Below are 20,054 nucleotides of genomic sequence, written 5' to 3' on the forward strand. Positions count from 1 at the left end.
TTCCGTCAGTCAGTCAGTCAGTCAGTCAAGTGAAAGTGTTGAGTATTCTGATGTAGTCTGTAGCTCACCCTTCCTCCGTCTCATTGATGATGTCACAGATCTCCATGTTGAGGGTCCAGTCCTCAGCCTGCAGGCCGCCATCCGTGGCCTTCTCTGGAAAAGACAACAGGAAGTAAACAAGCCTGCTGATTGGACCAAGGAGGACACTAAGTAGTAGGAAGTTTCCCCGAGACGAGCGGTGAGCAACACCTAACCCCATAGGAATAACCGGTACAGCCCAAAAAGGATGAACCACCCCTTTGGGACTGGTTCCTACCTAGGTTTCTTCCTTCTAGGGAGTTCTTCCTGGTGCTTTCACTTCTGCTTTTCTTGCTCTGTGGGGTCTAGGCTGGGCAGCTTGTGACAAATGCTGATGTAAAATAAATAAAATAAATGAGGCCTAATTGATTGATTGACAAGATGGGAGATGTAAAACAGGTTTTATAACAGACCTAGAGTCAGTACTCTGCCAAACCACTGTCCACTAAGCCTTGGGCTATATTTCAGTCTGACTGCGCTGTGACCTGTCCCCTTACCTCAACAAGCCGCACTAATTAGCCTAAACTCCATGGCTTATGTAACATTACTGTGGGCATGAGAAAAAGTTGTGTAACCAAGCTACGTAAAAAAGAGATAATAGTAACAGGTTTTCTGTAGTAAGCCAATCTCTCGGTCTTGATGTGTCTCGTTTGATAACTGTAGTGTAGGCCTAGGCATTTTCAGATGTTAAAAATGCATTCTTCCTCCCTTCCTGGACGTAGGTTGATGTCTGATGATCTAACATGCTTGGATAGGTGTGAGCAAGGCTTCCACTGTGGTGATTTCACCAATCACCTCATGTGTGATGTATTTTAACCTATTCAAACAGGATCATGGGTGTTCTCTGCATTGTCTTATAGAGGGAAGTAATGGAGGGAAACATGTGACAGGATTTGGGCTATTGGCTTTTCAACACAGTCAGTAACATTGAAGTTTTATAATGACATAATTGAGCTGAAGTCTGGAAGTCCACTACCACTGGTGTCGACCAATTACCGTGCTGAATTCATCCCTCCATGAAACAGGATTAAAGAACTGTGTGTCCTACATGGAACACAACTCCCTTTGAGCCCTGGTCGAAAGTAGTGCACTACATAGAGAATGGGGTGTAATTTGGGATGCAGACCTAGTCTCACTCCTGTTCTTGGCTGGCAGAAAATAAGGAAACTGAGCCAGCAAGAGCTAAAGGGATTTAGAGTCAAAACACAGAGTTAAGAGTTAAAATGTTTAAAAGTTAGTCATGATGACTAGACTAGCTCTAGGTTAGCTCATGGCTCAGTCACTCAAAACATTTCCACCTCCAGCCCAGGGGCTCAGAGCAGTGTGGCATGCCCAGGCCAGGGACCTCTCTCTGGGGCTATGTGTCCTGTTCTGGCCTGGGCAGCCTGGAGGTTCATGATCTCTACCTCCCCTCTCCTTCCAACCCATCAGATCACAGTCTACCACTGAGGCCACTGTGTGTGAATGACTAATGCTTTTGGTGTCTGTTTCTCTCCTTTCAATCACACAGTATGAGAACACACACACACACACACACACACTTTTATTCTTTTTAACACACCGCCTCTCTAATCTAAATATTACTCAAATAAAGTATTTCCTGTGTACACACAGACAGTATTCTGCTAACAACATGTCAGAACATGAGAAGCCAAGGTAAACAGCATGACACGGTGTTTAGCTGCTCAGGCCCAGTGTGTGAACAGCAGAGCATTAAGTGTTGTTAAGTCTTAACCACTGCTATCTCCACTGGCACGCCCCACGTAATCTCCTCAAGTGGATTGGAAAGCGGACAGGCAGGGAGAGAGAGGAAAAGACGGAGGGAGAAAGACGAAAATGAAAGAGAAGGAAAGGACCAGACCTAGTTAGGGATGTTGTGGTCATGAGATTTTGTCCAACGTTGATTGGGAAGTAAATAATTGCCGGTCTCACGGGAATTGACCTTTAATTAACAAACACATTTAGCATCTCCTGGCTTCCTCACATAGCCTACAACTTGAAAGTTACACGCTGCGCATGTATGCCAGTTAGGCTCTACACCCGTTGTAAAGCGGATGTATGTGCTTCATTTTAAGGCGTTATTTGCCCACTTTAGTTGTGATATAAACCTTAACAAAACATATAGGCCTATGGGCTAGGCTACATGAGGTGTGCGACAATGATTTGAAAAAGTTGCACAAAAAAAGGCATGTGCTGTTTCTTGCCTTACTGCACACAAGCTGGGCATCATTTACAAGTGATTTCACTACACCCGCAATAACATCTGCTAAATATGTGTTTGTGACCAATAAAACTTGATCATTCACAAGTGGTATGCTAATATTGTCAATAGAAAAGTTTGTGGTCATATGCACAACCTTAAAAACATAGGTGCTGGGCTAATAAAGGATTCTAGTACAGAACAAGAAGGCCTGCGTACCTTTAAAGCTCCCAATTCACCGCTTTATTGACAACGTTTTGATCTGAAACGAATCTTCATCAGGTCAAACACACTGAGTGTCCACATCCCAAAATATCCACATTTCACCTCACATTGTGGACATGACGCATGGTGGATGCAACAAACGTGTATCTCTAATAATTAAATATTAAATGAGTACATGTGATGGTTCCAGAACATAATATACATTTAAAAAATGACCAAGTGGGTAACCTGGAAGGCAAGACAAATCAAAGTGAAGTAACATATTCAGGTAACAAATGGTCTGATATCAAACTCTCGATTCAGACCTCTAGGAGACATGGTGCACAAACGGGGAATCCAAAACAATTCTCTTAATAATACATTATCAGTATCTCCACCCCTCCTAGGAGTCTTATAACATGTTCCATGCATCTCAAAGAGCTAACGTTGTGACGAGACTCCATGAAATGCGCAGCCACAGGGTTTCTCTGGTCATGGGATCTGATATTACTCCTGGGTTCTGCGATCCTTATTTTCAGAGCTCGTTGTGTTTTTTCCTACATAGCATAGACCACAAATACACTTGATCAGATATATCACATGTTTTGTGGAACATGTAATGATGCCCTTAATCTTAATGGCCTTGCCCGTAATAGGGTGACTGTGCATTTGTTCGTGAAGTTACATTTGGTGCATCCGCCACATCTATAGTTACCGTCCGGCACATTGTCTACAAAGTTACTGCGTGGCACTGGTGGAAGATCAGACCTCACCACCATGTGACTGATGTTGGCGGGCGTCTGAAGACTACCCTCGTGGGTTCTTTAGACGTCTTTTCCCAGTTGTGGATCAGTGCTCAAGATGTGCCAATGTTTTTTAATAATGTGGTTGAACTGTTTACCAAGTGGGGAGTACTGAAGGAAGCGTTGAATGCGTTGGTCAGGAGAGCGGGGAGGTTTGGGCGTGAGGCTGTCATCCTGGGTCATATTTTTATAACGTTCCCTTGCGTCATGCAGCCATTCCTCTGGGTAACCCCGCTGTCTGAAACGCTCATCCAGATGGTCGGTTTGTTTGACATAGTCACTCCGTGTACTACAAATCCTACATATGCGACTGTATTGGCTAATGGGGAAGGTATTTTTTTTAGGGGTGTAGGGTGGAAGCTGTCTCCGCGTAATAGGGAATTTCTGTCAATCGGCTTCCTGTATAGATATAGTAGGCCTTACCTATAGAAAACTGATGGGATCCTCCTCTTTTTAATAGAGGCCATCAAATCTCTTTTCTCACGCAATTGCATAGCCTATAGAAATGTTGCGCAACATGAGCTTATGGGCTCACGTGTAATTTTGATTAGATTTTTGATTACATTTGCATTGATGTCAGAGTGATTAGAGGGACAATAGAGTGCTGAGTACCAGGCAGTTAGCAAGTTTGGTAGGCTACTAATGACCATCAGCAGCATCAGCGCTTGGAGAAGGCTAATTACTGTGACTAAACGGTCATGTGGAATTTGACTGCCCTCATGACCACCGGTGTGGCGGTAATATAGTCACCCTAACAGCCCCGTTCAGAGTCATCCTTTTTGAGGCCTCTATTCATGGAACAAGACAGACATTACAACCAGAGCTTTGCAAATAGAAGAGAGACTGATTGGGTGCGAGTTCAACCCAGGCTCCACCCCATGGAGTGAAACCAGTACAACCAGTCACGTGGATACACAGGCGGAAGGCTGTGCCATCCACTGCCAACTCCACAAATCTCTGTTTCAGAGATCTCTCTCTCTCTCTCTCTCTCTCTCTCTCTCTCTCTCTCTCTCTCTCTCTCTCTCCCTCTCTCTCTCCCCCCCCCCCTCCCCCCCTCTCTCTCTCTCTCTCTCCCCCCCCCCCCCCCCCCCCAATACATAGCTCCGAGATAGACATTTGAAATTGGCTCATTATATGACCCAAACATGTATCCATGGTTACCAAACTATTCCTCTGTCTTTTCAACATCTCGTCATAGAGGGCTTATTACCAGAGAGTGCTCCAACCCATTAGGGACAAATCCATGGGCCTGCTAGCTACACTAACCCTTCCACTAATGGAGATGGCAGGCAGATTGTTCTGTTTCCTCCAGGATGTCTAGCTGCTTTCCCTCTATGATGGTCTCCGTCTCTTCAGCAGCTAAAGGGAAAGAGATGGAGTCAGCATCTAGGCCAACTGTAGTCTGAGACAGAGTAGTTTCACTAGTATCAAACCTCAAGCCACACACACACACAACGCAAACAAACACACCATCCACACATCCCAACATAACATGCACACACACTGCAAACATAAACACACACTCGCTAACACACACAACATACACCCAGCCTCTCTCTCTCTCTCTCATCATGTCCACCCCCTGCCTGTCAGGCCACTTAAGGCAATGAGAAAGGACAATTAAGATGCACAAAGCAAACCTCATCAGTAGGGTTGCTGCCTGTTCTGTTGCCCTGTCTCTGAGTGCTCTCCCATTTCCTCTGTGAGAAGTGAACCTGATCCCTTTCCCCTGTCCTGCTGCTGCTGTACTGTGGTGTTGGGTACCACTCTCACCACCAGCACTGTATCCACACGGACAGACAGAAGGCCTTTATGGACAGCACAGTACAGCACAGTACAGTGAGCACTCAACCAGAGAGATAACACACTGGAGCAGATGATTTAAAGCTAGTAGCTCCTAAAGAAATTAAAGATCCACTCCGCTGCTCGCTGGGCATAGTGTGCAGTGACCTGAGCAGACCGCTCTCTGAGCTGACAATGATGATGATGGTAGTAGTGACTTAGCCTAGCTGGTGTGATGGTGTTCAGCGGTGGCCATCTAGGATGACTTGGCACCAAGCTGGCTGGGGAAGCAGGCCAGTGGGCAGGGGGCCACACCCTGGCCTGTAGGCTACACTCACAGCAATGAAAGACCTTTCTTCTGCACCTCCTCAGACCAACTTCCTTCTAGCCTGGTCCCAGATTGTGACCATGATGACCAATGGAGTAGATAAGGCAGTACAAATATATCTGGAACCAGGCTATCTTCCTTCCTCCAGAGTATACCCATGATATGTTCCCATTCGATATCACACAGATGCATGACTAGGGGCTAATAAACTGTGGCTATTAGCAGCTTCAGACATCGATATCTCACCTTCGGAAAAAGGCCTGACCATGACAAACTGGACTGAATGCATGGGAAACTGTTTGTGCAATATGCCTGGGTGACATCCTAGGAGATTCTCTCAGAGACAATGCAGAGAGGACAGCTTACCCCCTACCTTGTCTTCTGTCTAGTTTGTTAGGCTAGACAAGATCTCAACTGAGCAGTAAGGATGCAGTACTAAAGACCTTTATAACATAGGATAGTTATGGTTGTAGCTAAAGCCTTGAGCAGTAAGGATACAGTACTAAAGACCTTTATAACATAGGATAGTTATGGTTGTAGCTAAAGCCTTGAGCAGTAAGGATACAGTACTAAAGACCTTTATAACATAGGATAGTTATGGTTGTAGCTAAGGCCTTGAGCAGTAAGGATACAGTACTAAAGACCTTTATAACATAGGATAGTTATGGTTGTAGCTAAGGCCTTGAGCAGTAAGGATACAGTACTAAAGACCTTTATAACATAGGATAGTTATGGTTGTAGCTAAGGCCTTGAACAGTAAGGATACAGTACCAGGGCCTAAAATTAACACCTGCGGGTAGATTTTGTCATTGGTGGGTAAAATGTCTATTTCACCAGCCACCTTGGCGGGTAGTCAGGGCTCCACAGTGCGAGCATTTCACTCGCATTTGTGATTAAAAAAAGTCCATTTCGATCACATTTATAGTAAAATAAATGCTCCAGTAGCTTTTTTCAAAGTATTTCTGTCGTTTTGTTTCATAGCTGGTAATTTAAGTCTATGAACTACGAATCCTATATAGGCTATTCCATCTTGCGCTGGAACACTACCTGGCTGGGTGCATGCGAAGAGCTGAGCGAAAGGTGAATTTTTAGAAGTGAATTTTTAGAAGCGCTGCACACAGGCATAAAAATTGGTCTAATTTACTTGACCCGAAAGTCTACTGAAGTGAGACTTGTCCTTGTCCATTTACATTGTGTTGTTCACAGGCTAGGTTGTTTTTCTATGTTTGAGTTCCAATTGCAAGGGAAGAGAAAACAACGCCTCTCCTAGTCAGACTCAATCACAGGCTCAAACATGACTCTAGTCGCGCTACCACGGTAACCTCCCACCCTTAAATGAGCAGGGGAAAATGTTTGTCTCATCTGTGATAGTTTGGTTTAATGACTCAGGTCACCAAAAAATGAAATTAAACAATATAACACATTATTTCTTACTAATAATACATTTATTGTTTTAGAAACATTAAAGCATGCTCATCTGTTTTTTTTTTTGTGTTTTGTTGGTATAATTTTAGCAGGGGAAAAAAATCTGAGTGGCTGGTAGATTTTTTATTATAAACTGAGTGGTTCGAGCACTGAATGCTGATTGGCTGAAAGCCGTGATTGGCTAAAAGCCTTGGTATATCAGACCAATAAGGTACCTCGGGTGTTTGTGGTATATTGCCAATAACGGCAAGGGCTGTATCCAGGCACTCCGCGTTGCGTCATGCATAAGAACAGCCCTTATCCGTGGTATATTGGCCATATACCACACCCCCTCGGGCCTTATTGTTTAAATCTACCTGCCACAGTGGCTGGTGGACCAAAAAGTGAATTGTATGCCCTGTACAGTACTAAGATCTTCATAAAATAGAATAATTATGGTTGTAGCAACAGCCTTGAGCTGTAAGAATACTGTACAAAGACCTTTATGACATAGGATATTGATATAGTTGTAGCTAATGTCTTTATAAAACATTTATAGCCTAACTATTCTATCCACTGAGCCCTGGTTAGTATTCTGCCATGTTCCATTGTTCGTGCAATTGCCAATCCAATAGTTTTGCTGTGGATGTAGACGTGCTGTTAGATAATCAGTGACTCTATCAATGAAGGACACAGTCCCTGCCTGAGGGTACATAGGCCCAGTAGAGTCCTACCTAGCCTCAGTCCAGTCCCATCCAATCATCACAACCACATCTTATCTCAGCCCAGTCCCATCCAATCATCACAACCACATCTTATCTCAGCCCAGCCACACTCTCCTTCTGGCCAGACTACACTTTATCACAGAGTCTGCACCACCTGGGGTTGGAAACAGTCCATTGTATTACATTTTATATTATTAACCTTTATTTAACCTGGGGAACCCATTGGGACCAGGGTCTCATTTCCAATGGTGCCCTGAGAACAACAGTTGAAGCAATGTGAGAAACCATTCAACCAAATTACAGATACAACATTTCAAATGAATTACATTACATTCAAAAGGGCAGTACTAACAAATATATACGATCAATAACAACAAGAGCCCAAAATTTACAATTTGGGACCAAATAATCAAGTTTTAGAGTGACCTGTAGGTCATTCCAGGACGGAGGGCCATAGTAACTGAAAGCAGTCTTCCCTAACTCAGAGGGGACCCGCGGAACCTCTAGTACTAACCAGGAGTCTTAGTCTTATAGTTACTAGATTTCCAATTTAGAAGTGAGGTAGTATGGGAGTTTCTGGAGAAGTGCTTTATATATGAGTAATAGCCAATGTTGGGCCCTTCTGGTAGTCAGAGACTCTCAGGCAACTATATAAGAAACAATGATGCTTATGGAAATTATCACCAGTGATAAAACACAAGGCTGTATATAGCCTCAGAACTTAGAAGTCCACACTTGTTAATAAACAGCCCTCAAAAGCAGCAAGCCTATAACAACGCTATTTTTTTAATTTAACCTTTAACTTATAATATGGAGGTGCTATAGAAGTTGTCAAATAGCCTAGACCCCCCTCACCTAGAAGTGAAAAACCATTCCTGCTTTACCACATCTAGACCAATCCCAACCGCAGGGATCACTCAGTTATTATCCTTCTGTTATCTCCCAAAATCCCAGGCCGGGAGCAGGGCCTGGAGAAATGTCCACAGACTGAGCCAGTCACACCTGTTGCAGGGGTAAACAAACTAGGCTAACTGAGCCTTATGATATTATGACTGTGATTATAAAAGCCTTAGAGCTGTTCGTAAAGCTAACTGTCATGGTTATTAGTACAGTAGATAGAAGATCTATGCACACTACACAGTGGACCAAGCCTATCAAATCAGGCATTCCCTATCCATATATTTTGCGTTATGTAAGCCACATTATGTGTGGCTTACTGACGCTCACTCGCACGTGAAGCCCTGGACCAGAGCTACTATAAACCATACAGACAGGGTGGAAAATAAAAGCCTGAAGGTAGTAACAGGTAGTACACAAAATGCAACTTCCATTAGGTATTGGGCTAAACAGGAACACAGAAGAGCTTCTAACAGGTTACTTTTCTTATGCCTTTAATGCCCATAAACACGTGAAGCTCCTCGTCCCAATGACAGAGCAGGAAACTGCCCGGAAAAAGCTATGTCTTTAGGAGCTGCAGGAGGGAGGGCACTGGGGGGAAGGGGGAACTTTGAGGGAAGCTACAGGGGGATGTCGGCTAGCTTCCTCATCACCATTCATTACAATCCCAACTGACCAAACTACTACCCTAACAACAGAGCCCATGGAAAAGAATTGTGCATGGTTTAGTGGCAGCAGGTAGCCTAGTGGTTAGAACGTTGGGCCAGTAACCCCAAGCTGACAAGGTAAAAATCTGTTGTTCTGTCCCTGAACAAGGCAGTTAACCCACTGTTCCCCAGTAGGCCGTCACTGTAAATAAGAATTTGTTCTTAACTGACTTGCCTAGTTAAATAATAATCTAGGTCAGCTGTGTTTGTGTAATCAAATCAAATGTATTTATATAGCCCTTCTTACATCAGGTGATATCTCAAAGTGCTGTACAGAAACCCAGCCTAAAACCCCAAACAGCAAGCAATGCAGGTGTAGAAGCACAGAAAAGCTGTGCTTCTACACACAGAAAACCTGGCAACATAGCCGCCTGTGGTTGACAATGCAAGTCACCAAATCACTTCTTGTAACAGAAGTGATTTACAATGACTCAGTGTTACTCAGTGTTACTGACAATGAATCATCTTTGAAGGGTGTTTTGCTAATGTGTCATCAGTATTTGTGAGAAAGCTCATTGTGATTTCTCTGCATTTTTCAGCATTGGTCAAATGACGTATCTTCCCGTTTATCCCCTTCCATTATCAATGTCATGCCTGTACCACTGAGTGTGTGTACGAGCTTAAAGAATACAGACCAACTGTTCAAATGTGAATTCATTAATTAGTTTAAAAGCACTAGTCAGTATCATAAAAACACGAATTGGCAAATGAGACCGCACATCGTTATTGATAAACAATTTCAACTGAAAAACTGTTACCCAGCTGTTGTATCATTGCATTTCAAAACAAATGAGAATCCAGTAGAAAACTCCCTCGTTAAATCATTTCGCTTCATTTGGAGCAAATTTGTACTTTTCAGCAAATGTGCCACCCTGATTCCAGTTAGCTTAGCTAACGTTTGCATGGGCTAGCCGCGAACCGATATTTATAAGGTTACTGTAGCTGGTCGATGATGCTACAGCTAGCTAGCTTAGCTCGCTTCTGAATGCCGTACAATAACACAAGTCAACACTCAAACCATACATTATGGGTTTATAAGACCTGTTTAAACAGCATCTATAGCTGGTAACTTACCTAAGCACTGGCCCACAGGAGTGCTGTACGGATTGCCCAGTAAGAACTCCATCTTTATGACAACAAACAATACCCACAGAATGGCAGAAGCTGGAAGAGAGGCGCATTACCTGCAAGCCCCTCCCACTGAGCAACCACATTGGAAGATAAAACTGAGATATCAATCTGTATGGCTGGATTTATTGTCGATTAAAATGAGCAGCTATCCAGGGTATGTTCACCACCAACACTAAAGATAGCTATCTACGCACAAGATCCAAGCCCTTGCTGGATGTGATCGATTTTAACGTTACTGTTCATGTTATGTATCCAGTCTGTATCACAACCTACAGTGATCGGGAGTCCCATAGGGCAGCGCACAATTGGCCCAGCGTCGTCCGGGTTTGGCCGGTGTAGGCCGTCATTGTAAATAATAATTTGTTCTTAACTTACTTGCCAAGTTAAATAAAGGTTACATTTAAAAAAATATATATATATATATATTTCTTCTAGTCAGGATCAGAGCTGTATTGGTCAGGATTTCCTGAATGATGCCATGAGATATATATATATATATATATATTAAAATAAAGTATTGTTGTTTGGGGACAATACTTTAAACCTTTCCCTACAATCTGTACTATCAAACTATTGTTGTTGTTTGAGTGAATTGATTCTGAATATCCAGATCATTTCCAACATACTGCACTCGATGGGATACATTAGCTAGATAAACGGTGGGTTACATGGCATCATTCAGGAAATCCTGACCAATACAGCTCTGATCCTGACTAGAAGAGATAAACATTTATGATCCCCTTGATTCTAATAATTGTAATTTAAGTACATAATATTCGCAAATAAATCTCATAGTAATGCTTACATTGGTTCGCATAGTGCAAATCGCATATAGCATCTGTATCCTCGGTGAAACGGTTTAAAATGGCTTAGCTATCAACTTTTCCGTGTTCAATGTAGCCTAGTCCTGCTGCCTGGTTGCTAGGCAACAGTATACATCTTTGCGCAGCAGACGTGGGGTTGAAAGGTATGAGGCTGATAACATACATTTATTTTCAAATGACTTTGTTGTTTGGTTTTCTTGTGGTCTCGCAAAACAGCAGCTTGTGTGAGAGAGCAATCTGATACCTTTTTAATTTATCAGAAATTAGGTCACTCAGCTCTGGCTTGTTGTGTTGTGTTGCTGCTGAAAAAGTACTAACTACTATAAGCTAGCTAACGTTAAGTTATTGTACTATAGCTAGCTATATAAACGTTTGTTTACAATATTTATAGCTAGCCACCGTAGCTAACGTTAGCGAGTTAACCTAGCATAAATACATTATACACAGTTTGTGTTTATTTGTTATTGCAAAACAGCCACTCAACTCTACAAAGCTACGTACCTGGCAGGATTGTGATGACATTGAGACTCACTGTTTATCAATCAGAAAAACATTTGTTTAACCTACAACCACCGCCAGACAGTGGCATTGAATACAGCATTTGATATTGAGCTGCCCTTCTCTCCACAGTAACAGTACATGGTAGAGAGTCAGGGGATCCAGAGACATTAGCAGGATGAGCAGGCTATATGATACCGCAGAGCCCAGTTTGGTGGACGAGGAGCTGCTGCAGAAGGCAGTGGAGGAGCAAGGCCCTCAAGACCAGGCTGGGCAGATTGCCAAGGAGGAGGGCATCCAGTATGATGAAGTCTGCCAATTGCGCCTAGACTACAAGAGTAAGACATTTGACAGATGTTGATGTTCTTCATTCATTTGCATACTTTTTGGTGCAGGCATGTCATGTCCATTGTCCACAGAGACAAGGGCAATAGTTGCAGTGGAAATATTTTTTATTCCTTAATTTGTCCATATTTTTTACATTTTTGTCCATAGACATCCTGAAGATTGATCACCTGTGGCAGTTCACATCTCTGACCAAGCTACAACTGGACAATAACATCATTGAGAAGATTGAAGGACTGGGGTGCCTCACTAATCTGAAATGGCTAGGTAAGAAAGGTCTCTCACAGACCCTGAATATGTTCCACGTACAGTAAATGTTAGACAGATAATGTATATGTTAAACTGTATATAGCTAGATCAAGATGACTATATTGTTTTTCACTAAAAGACAAGCCCTTCACTGATACAAGGCTATTATGGCCTAATGATCAATATTATCTTTCTCTCCATCTCGTCTTCTCCTCTAGATCTGTCCTTCAATAACATTGAGGAGATCGAGGGGTTGGATTCTCTGGTGAAGCTGGAAGACTTTAGTCTCTACAACAACAGAATCTCTGTCATTGAGAACATGGACACACTCCTAAACCTACACGTTCTCTCTATTGGGAACAACTTCCTGGCTCAGTTGGAAAATGTGAGTAACATTCATACACTACCTAAATTTATTGTTTATGTTTCAAATTATGAATGTAAACTCTGAAATTGTATACTGTAGAATATTTGTGACAAAATATGTTATTTTCATGGTATGGGCTGGTATTGCATGTTTGCTGGACACTGTAGGAATTGCAATCAACCATATTGTCACGGTTGTCGTCGGTGAATGAGGACCAAAACGCAGCAGGTACGTGAATGCTCATCTTGATTTTTAATTATCTTCAAAAATGAACATACAAAATAACAAAACTAACAACTAACAAACAGTCTGCAAAGCATAGGCTCAACACAGAACAATCACCCACAAATCACACACACAAACACACCCTAATATATGGGACTCTCAATCAAAGGCAGATAGACAACACCTGCCTTCAACTGAGAGTCCCAACCCCAATTAACCAAACATAGAAACACACACACCAGACTAACCATAGAATACAAACACATAGACCATCAACCAAAAACCCGGAAATACTAAATCAAACACCCTTTACACAAACACACCACCCCGAACCACATAAAACAAATACACTCTGCCACGTCCTGACCAAACTACAAAAACAATTAACCTTATACTGGCCAGGACGTGACACATATCCTCTGATTCCCAGGTGATCTACCTTAGAAAGTTCAAGAACCTGCGCACTCTCAACCTAGCTGGAAACCCCATCTGCAAAGAGGACCGCTACAAGATCTTTGTTGCTGCCTACCTTCCAGAGTTGGTTTACTTGGACTTCAGGCTATTGGATGAACAAACAGTGAGTGACAGAATAGGGTGAAATTGCCCCTTGACACTGATATTGGGTCAGTCTTGTAATCCCCCCACTAATGATTAAGGTTAGGATTGGGGAGGGGAAGCTGATCCTAGATCTGTACCTATTAGAAACACATCCCTGGCGCTAGAGCGACAGGCACAGGAGAACCAATGGGCTGACAAGGTTGTACAGTATATATATATGTGCTTGTATCCACACCAACATACCATAAGTCTTACAAAACACAAGTCTTACAAAATAAGAGATTTATGCCTAGGCTCAGGGACATTCCTGTCCTGATGAATTAAAGCATTGATGTAAACGAGAGCATTACCAAACGGTTAGTCATGGATTACAAACGTTTCCCCTGGGAATCAGACAGCTGAATAAGCACCATACTAAATGCAGAATCACAAAACTGCTGAACTGCCATACCTTTACACATCCCATCCATATTGTAACCACAGATTTAAAGAAAACAGTTCCAAAGGTCTAGTTTATACATTTTTCTCTGGATATACCATTAGTTTGTATGAATACATGAATACCTTGCTTTTTTCTTACTTACCAACCATTTGGGCGGGCATTGAACATTAAGTATTTCCTTTTGTAGCGAGAGCAGGCGTTTGGAAAATACCAGTATGCCATTAAGGAGATGCGCCACAATGAGGCCCAGGAGAGAAGGGCAATGGATGCTAGGCAAGAGCAAGAGGACGAGCTGCAGTTGCACAGGGTAACCTACGAAAAACCTACATTCAGAGCAAAGCATACATTCTACATCCATGTGTGCATTGAGCTTGAAATCATTGGGCAACTCTGCCATCTACTGTTGTGTGTGTGTGTGTGTGTGTGTGTGTGTGTGTGTGTGTGTGTGTGTGTGTGTGTGTGTGTGTGTGTGTGTGTGTGTGTGTGTGTGTGTGTGTGTGTTTTTGTCTTCCCTACCTACAGGATGCCTTTGTGGAGCTCTTGAATGGCCCATATCTGTTTGACAGCATGTACGCAGATGATGCAGAGGCAGCCAAGCTGGCCTACCTCCCCGGAGTGTCTCTACTACTAGAGACATATCCTTCTCCATACTCTGTTCTCACAGTGTCAGTCTATTTGGAGCATGCCTTCTCCCTTCGACAACTGGCCCTTGATTTGATGGATGGCTAAAAGCAGATGCAGGTGAAATAATAGTAGAATGATATATCTTATGTGATAATCTATGGTCTGAAGCCTGTAGAGATGATCCATGTCACGAAGCCTGTAGTGATGATCCATGGCCCGGAGCCTGTAGGGATGTTCCATGGCACGAAGCCTGTAGGGATTATCCATGGCAAGAAGCCTGTAGGAATGATCCATGGCCCGGAGCCTGTAGTGATGATCCATGGCCCGGAGCCTGTAGGGATGTTCCATGGCACGAAGCCTCCAGAGGTAATCCATGGCCCGGAGCCTGTAGAGATAATCCATGGCAAGAAGCCTGTAGGGATTGTCCATGGTCCGGAGCCTGTAGAGATAATCCATGGCAAGAAGCCTGTAGGAATGATCCATGGCCCGGGGCCTGTAGAGATGATCCATGGAATGAAGCCTCCAGTGATGATCCATGACGCTCCTCAGTCCGGAGCCTCCGGCGACGCTCCCCAGCCCGGAGCCTCCGGCGACGCTCCTCAGCCCGGAGCCTCCGGCGACGCTCCCCAGCCCGGAACCTCCGGCGACGCTCCGCAGACCGGAGCCTCCGGCGACGCTCCGCAGCCCGGAGCCTCCGGCGACGCTCCCCAGCCCGGAACCTCCGGCGACGCTCCCCAGCCCGGAGCCTCCGGCGGCAGCCCGGAGCCTCCGGCGGCGGCCCGGAGCCTCCGGCGGCGGCCCGCAGCCCGGAGCCTCCCCGGCAATGATCTACAGTCCGGTTCCTCCCACGACGATCCACGGTCCGGTGTTATAGAAGCAGCAGGGGTTACGCCCCGAACCGGAGCCACCTCCGCTGCTGGAGGATCTGCTGGATGGTAAGGTTCTGGGTACCGCACTAGAACCGCCATAGACAATTGTCACCCTCCCTACCCTCCCTTTTTGTTTTGTGGTTTCTTTTGTTGTTGTTTTTTAGTTGCATTCGGAGTCTGCACCTTTGGGGGGGGGGGTACTGTCACGTCCTGACCCTTGTAAGATGTCATTTTCTATAGTAAAGTAAGTCAGGGCGTGACAGGGGGTGTTTTGGGTGGTTTTCTATGTTTTCTATTTCTATGTTTAAGTTCTAGTTTTTCTATGTTTTTTTTGGGGGGGTTGATCTCAAATTGGAGGCAGCTGGTCCTCGTTGCCTGTAATTGGAGATCATATTTAAGTTGGGGTTTTTTCTATTGTGTTTGTGGGTAGTTGTTTTTCTGTTTTGTTTTCTGTTTCGTTCACGTAACCTGACAGAACTGTTGACTGTCGTTTTGTTTCTTTTGTATAAGTGTTTGTTTTCATTCAAATATAATTATGAGCACGCAACTCGCTGTGCCTTGGTCCCCTCTATACGACGCACGTTACACCTTTTTTTTTTCCATAGGACATAATCAAAGATTTTGAGAGGAACATTTCAGACATGGTTGCCGGATTCATTGAAGTTGTTCAAGGAATATATCCTCTGCTATCTTAGGTATTTATTTCAATATAACTACAAGTTGCATGTGTATTATAATGGTGTTACAGTGCACTGATGCAGTTATTCAAATCAGGGTCTGTATGTACCAAGTGTCTCAGAGTTAGAGTGCTGATTTAGGATCAGTTTTCCAATTAATAAGATGACATGGACAGGGAGGACCTGATCCTAGCTCAGCACTCCTACTCTGACACGCTTGATATACAGTGTACAGCCTCAGACAAAGTCTCCTTGACACAGACCCACTTTCGCCCAGTGCCGAGACTTAGAGAACCACCATCACGAGAAGCTACTGGAAATTGCTGTGGCAACCCTGGAGCGAGTGGCCAAGAATGAGCTGGAGGAGGATATGCCTGATGATGTCCGAATGGTCAGTGTCAGAAAATCCCTGTGTCTACAGCACATCCTATAGGCCATGGTCAAAAGTAGTGTACTATATAGGGAATAGGTGGCTATTTGAGACGCAGCCTAAATAGTGTTTCCCTACTCCTCTCTCAACCCTGTCTCTTATCTCCACAAACATTTTCAAATATTGTCAAAGACTCCAGCAACTCAAGTAATAGACTGTTCTCTCTGCTACCGCACGGCAAACTGTACCAGAGTGCCAAGTCTGGGATCAAAGGGCTCCTACCCCCAAGCCATAAGACTGCTAAATAGTTAACTAAATAGCTACCTGGACTATCTGCATTGACCCTTTTTGCACGAACTTTTTTTGACTCTATGCACACACACTGGACTCTACCCACACACTCACACATACTTACACTGACACTCCAAAACATACAGTGTATTCAGACCACTTGACTTTTTCCACATTTTGTTATGTTACGGTCCTATTCTAAAATGGATTCAATTATTTGTTTCCCTCATCAATCTACACACAATACTCCATAATGACAAAGCAAAAACAGGTTTTTATACATTTTTGAAAATGTATAAAAATAAACGGAAATATAACATTTACTCAGTACTTTGTTGAAGCACCTTTGGCAGCGATTACAGCCTCGAGTCTTCTTGGGTTTGACCCTACAAGCTTAGCATGCATGTATTTGGAGAGTTTCTCCCATTCTTCTCTGCAGATCCTCTCAAGCTCTGTCAGGTTGGATGGGGAGCGTCACTGCACAGCTATTTTCAGGTCTTTCCAGAGATGTTTGATCGGGTTCAAGTCCGGGCTCTGGCTGGGCCACTCAAGGACATTCAGAGACTTGTCCCGAAGCCACTCCTGCATTGTCTTGGCTGTGTACTTAGGGTCGTTGTCCTGTTGGAAGGTGAGCCTTCTCCCCAGTCTGAGGTCCTTAGCGCACTGGAGCAGGTTTTCATCAAGGATCTCTCTGTACTTTTCTACCAGTCTCTGCCGCTGAAAAACATCCCCACAGCATGATGCTGCCACCACCATGTTTCACCGTAGGGATGGTGCCAGGTTTCCTCCAGACGTGACACTTGGCATTCAGGTCAAAGAGTTCTTGTTTCTCATGGTCTGAGAGTCCTTTAGGTGCCTTTTGGCAAACTCCAAGTGGGCTGTGATGAGCCTTTCACTGAGGAGTGGCTTCCGTCTGGCCTCTCTACCATAAAGGCCTGATTGATGGAGTGCTGCAGAGATGGTTGTCCTTCTGGAAGGTTCTCCCATCTCCACAGAGGAACTCTGGAGCTCTGCCAGAGTGACCATCGGGTTCTTGGTCACCTCCTGACCAAGGCCCTTCTCCCTGATTGCTCAGTTTGGCCAGGCAGCCAGCTCTAGTTAGAGTCTTGGTGGTTCCAAATTTCTTCCATTTAAAAATGATGGAGGCCGCTCTGTTCTTGGGGACCTTCCATGCTGCCAACATTTTTTGGTACGCACCCCAGATCTGTGCCTTGACAAAATCCTGTCTCTGAGCTCTATGGACAATTCCTTCGACCTCAGGGCTTGGTTTTTGCTGTGACATGCACTGTCAACTGTGGGAGCTTATATAGACAGGTGTGTGCCTTTCCAAATAAAGTCAAATCAATTGAATTTACCACAGGTGGACTCCAATCAAGTTGAAGAAACATCTCAAGGATGATCAATGGAAACAGGATGCACCTGAGGTCAATTTCGAGTCTCATATTAAAGAGTCTGAATACTTATGTAAATAGGTATTTCTGTGGGTTTTTTAAAAAATACATTTGCTAAATGTTTGCTTTGTCATTATGGGGTATTATGTGTAGATTGATTTTTTATTTACTTAATCCATTTTAGAATAAGGCTGTAACATAACAAAATATGGATAAAGTTAATGGGTCTGAATACTTTCCGAATGCACTGAACACACTCACTTGCACATAACACTTCCACACAAGCACACATTTGCCACACACACACACTTCCACACTCATCATATTGTATTCTGCATTGTTGGGAAGCATTTCACTGTCATTTATGAAGCATGTGACAATTAAAATTTGATTTAATATTGTATGTGTACATGCTCATCCATATTGCACTCAAACCCACTGCACACAGTCCAACTGTATTCTGTTCTTACTGCTTTTCCACCCTTTCCTCTCTGACAACATTTCCACTGTCACTGCTATTGAAACTAAAGATCTGCTATCTTAATTTAATCAGTCTGTTGTCACAGAGAATTTACCAGCGCAGGTTTAAAAAGTCTTCTAAAGTTTGTTATTGCCCTAACGAAAAATATGTCAACCCCTACAAAAAATGTATATTAATTATAATCCACATAATAATTAATATTTCCTGTTTCTGCAGGATTATTTTCTTGTTGTGAGAAGCAGGGTCAAATTAAGATCTGTAGCACCTCAGCAACACTTTCCCCAGTGGCACTCAGCAGTATCTTGATCCCACTGGTGCCATGGTGAAGTTTCCCCTAGGTACAGATTTCGGATCAGCTTTCCCTCCCTCAATCGTAACCTTACCCATTATGTTGAGAATGAAAAACTGACCCAAGATCAGTGTCTTGGGGTAATTTCACCCTGCATCATTCCTCTGTGTTACACAGTGTCTGTCTGTCCCCCATGCAGCTGTTTGTAGACAAGGACACAGTGATCAATGCAGTCAGCGCCTCCCACGACACCCACCTGCTGAAGATCGACAACCGTGAGGACGAGCTCATGATGCGCTGCAACAGCTGGATGAGTGCTCTGATGAAATCGGTAGGCAGGGGAATGCATGGAAATAGGATGACATAGATTGTATTTCTATGGGGAATGCGTTGAAATAGGATGACATACATTGTATTTCTATGGGGAAGGCAAGGCATTGCCACAAACACTCAGTATGACAGTTTCCAGTTTTCCACCATGAAGAATATTCTAACCTTGGGGTGTTTTCATTTGTTGTTGTTTTGTCTCTTATTCGCCTGTCCATGCAGGTACAAGATGAAGAGGTGAAGCGGAATCGCAAGCACATCTCAGAGATTCACAACTATATTGACTACGTAAGGGATCATCTGGATGAGATGCAACATGAGCACCATTGATTAAGAAGAGGGGAAAGGAAATATAGCAGAAGAAACCATTCTAACACAGATTCACAAGCCTCAGGCATACAGCAAATGCCCGTATTTTCAAACTTACTTATTTCCATGAACCTGGGTTATATTGAATTGTGTCAAAATGAAGTTCATTATTTTAATGAATCCTCAGAGTTATTTCCCTTGTGTTCATTTCCAGAAACAGGCAGAAATGTTTGTCTATTCCTAACTGGTTCATATTTCAACACTCTAGGACAACTCTGCCATCTACTGTGTGTGTGTTGTGTTTTGTGTGTGTGCGTGCGTGCGTGCGTGAGGGAGAGTTATACACTGTTATACACTGTTATACACTGATACACTGTTCTTGCATAACCATCAACACCCAACCAAAACCATTCAACTAAACATGTTCTTATGTTTTGATTATAATCGTTGTATTCTACAATACATTTCAGAACGAATAGAAAGTAGGGCCCAAATATATACGTTTTCAACCTTAGTACAAAACTGCAAGAACGCTGATCATTCATATGGATTTTTCTAGTGGAAAGTAACGTACACATGTGCAAATACATGTCCCAGAATGCATTTCCGAAAACTATCCAATTACGTTTCGGTTCAAAGGAGGAGTGCACATGTCCAGC

The 20,054-nt window shown here is 43.5% G+C and overlaps 2 protein-coding genes across 13 annotated transcripts in view; one reads left to right on the forward strand and one right to left on the reverse strand.

The window, feature by feature from the left end:
* LOC106593146 (TOM1-like protein 2) overlaps window positions 1-11,172 on the reverse strand; it is a 44,454-nt gene extending 33,282 nt beyond the window's left edge. For 5 of the 10 annotated variants that reach the window (XR_006769248.1, XM_045715563.1, XM_045715561.1 and 2 more), the window contains exons 1-2: window positions 10,203-10,345; window positions 69-153 (exon numbers count right to left, since the gene is read on the reverse strand). Coding sequence is in view for 8 of the 10 variants with exons in the window: in XM_045715563.1 (XP_045571519.1) it covers window positions 69-153; window positions 10,203-10,254 (137 nt within the window). In the remaining 2 variants the exon portion in view is untranslated. Of the gene's footprint in view, window positions 1-68; window positions 154-10,202; window positions 10,347-11,064 lie in introns of those variants that run through there. The other 5 variants (XR_006769247.1, XM_045715559.1, XM_045715557.1 and 2 more) reach the window with 2 other exon arrangements.
* LOC106606618 (dynein regulatory complex subunit 3-like) lies at window positions 95-19,890 on the forward strand. Of its 3 annotated transcripts, none has more exons than XM_045715565.1 (10): window positions 95-238; window positions 11,714-11,919; window positions 12,077-12,193; window positions 12,394-12,560; window positions 13,198-13,344; window positions 13,955-14,074; window positions 14,290-14,402; window positions 16,205-16,328; window positions 18,959-19,090; window positions 19,309-19,890. In XM_045715565.1, the coding sequence occupies exons 2-10, from the start codon at window positions 11,760-11,762 to the stop codon at window positions 19,414-19,416; spliced, it is 1,188 nt and encodes a 395-aa protein (XP_045571521.1). In that variant the 5' UTR covers window positions 95-238; window positions 11,714-11,759; the 3' UTR covers window positions 19,417-19,890. The 3 variants fall into 3 exon arrangements, with proteins under 3 accessions (XP_045571521.1, XP_014058431.1, XP_014058429.1); XM_014202956.2 differs by lacking the exons at window positions 95-238; window positions 19,309-19,890 and adding exons at window positions 11,142-11,226; window positions 18,687-18,808 and having other exon boundaries at window positions 18,959-19,091; XM_014202954.2 differs by lacking the exon at window positions 95-238 and adding an exon at window positions 11,144-11,226.
* Window positions 19,891-20,054: the final 164 nt, after the last annotated feature.

This window comes from Salmo salar, chromosome ssa03 (assembly GCF_905237065.1).
Source record: "Salmo salar chromosome ssa03, Ssal_v3.1, whole genome shotgun sequence".
NCBI classification, from domain to species: domain Eukaryota; kingdom Metazoa; phylum Chordata; class Actinopteri; order Salmoniformes; family Salmonidae; genus Salmo; species Salmo salar.